At 51.4% G+C, this 1,271-nt stretch overlaps 1 protein-coding gene across 1 annotated transcript in view; it reads right to left on the minus strand.

Annotated features, from left to right (window-relative positions):
• Window positions 1-155: 155 nt before the first annotated feature.
• The window catches only part of ift46 (intraflagellar transport 46), a 7,100-nt gene continuing 5,984 nt past the window's right edge, over window positions 156-1,271 (minus strand). The window contains exon 4 of the mRNA XM_015401568.1: window positions 156-1,266. Within this exon, the coding sequence (XP_015257054.1) occupies window positions 872-1,266 (395 nt within the window). The 3' untranslated portion in view covers window positions 156-871. The remainder of the gene's footprint in view (window positions 1,267-1,271) is intronic.

The following is a 1,271-nucleotide window of genomic DNA, read 5'->3' on the forward strand; positions in this document are numbered from 1 at the left end:
GGGGGGGGGGGGGGGCTTTAGTAATGAAATGAGACGGTTCAATGGCCTCCTCATGGAAGTTTCCAAAGTACAAATCAATGAGACAAAACCTTTGCATCTTTATAATGTCTTTTTTTTCTATTAATTTGCCAATTTATTCTTCAACATTTGCTACATGTTTCCTGTTAAATTTGCATTTATAATCTGGTAAATTTGAGTGTTTTTACTCATAGATTTACATGTTTATTCTTGTAAAAATGCCAGTTTTAACTTAAACAACTAGAATTCCATAATGATCCTGCTTCAGAAGAGAGAAGGATGTGTAGAAGGACTGAGCCCTGGGAGAACGGCGGGTTAGTTCATTAAGGAGGAGGGAAGGTTTCCTGTAAACAGGAAGTGTTGCCACGGAAACACTGAGCTGCTCTAGAACCCAGAAGGTGTGGATGATATCGTCTCCTTGGCTGAATGGTTCCTGCTTTACAGAAAACCGGCAGAGGAACCAAACCAGCGCTGAGCAAAGATATGTTATCGTTTCTATGGTAACCAGGTGAGATTTCTCCCCTGAAATGATCCAATCTGAGGTTTCTCCTTTCAGGCAGCAATTATCAGCTGCTGTCTGGGTTCTGGTTCAGCAGAAATGATCAAACATGAGATCCTGGGTGGTTCAGAACCAGAACACGGTGCTGGGCAGATCCAGCCTCGGACCCTGACCCGTTTGGGTCTGTGGTTCTGTCTGTTTAATGGTTCTTTCTTTAACACATCACAGTCTGACCGGGTTCTAAACACACAGCAGAACTCTGGTGCTACAAAGGTTCCTAAAGGTTGGTGGTTCTGGTTCAGTCCCTGCTGGTCCACCCTTTACCAGCACCAGAGGAGGAGGACCCGGTCCCTGCTAGGCCCTGCTGGTGAAGTGCTGGGAGTCCCTGAACTCCAGGTAGAGGCTGAAGAGCAGGTGCAGGCTGTGGACCCTGCTTCCGTAGACGGGGATGTCCAGCAGGCTGCAGATGATGTCCACGTACTGCCGCAGGTCGCAGCTCAGCCGGGCTGGCGGCAGCTGCAGCCTCCCCAGCCCCTCCTCCAGCTCGGGGGGCCACTCCTGCATCAGGCTGTCGATGTCCGGCATGGGGCGGCCGTACTGGACGCTGGCCGGGGGTTTGGACCGGTGCAGGGCGCTGATGCTGTCCACCCAGCTGTCCACCACCCGCGGGTTGGTGTGAGGGCTCGCCACGCTGGTCACCTTCTTCAGCTGCAGCAGAGAGAGAGAGGGAGCACACGGTTTGGGTTCTGCTGGT

Source organism: Cyprinodon variegatus, unplaced genomic scaffold, assembly GCF_000732505.1.
Source record: "Cyprinodon variegatus isolate N-32 unplaced genomic scaffold, C_variegatus-1.0 Scaffold1233, whole genome shotgun sequence".
NCBI classification, from domain to species: Eukaryota; Metazoa; Chordata; class Actinopteri; order Cyprinodontiformes; family Cyprinodontidae; genus Cyprinodon; species Cyprinodon variegatus.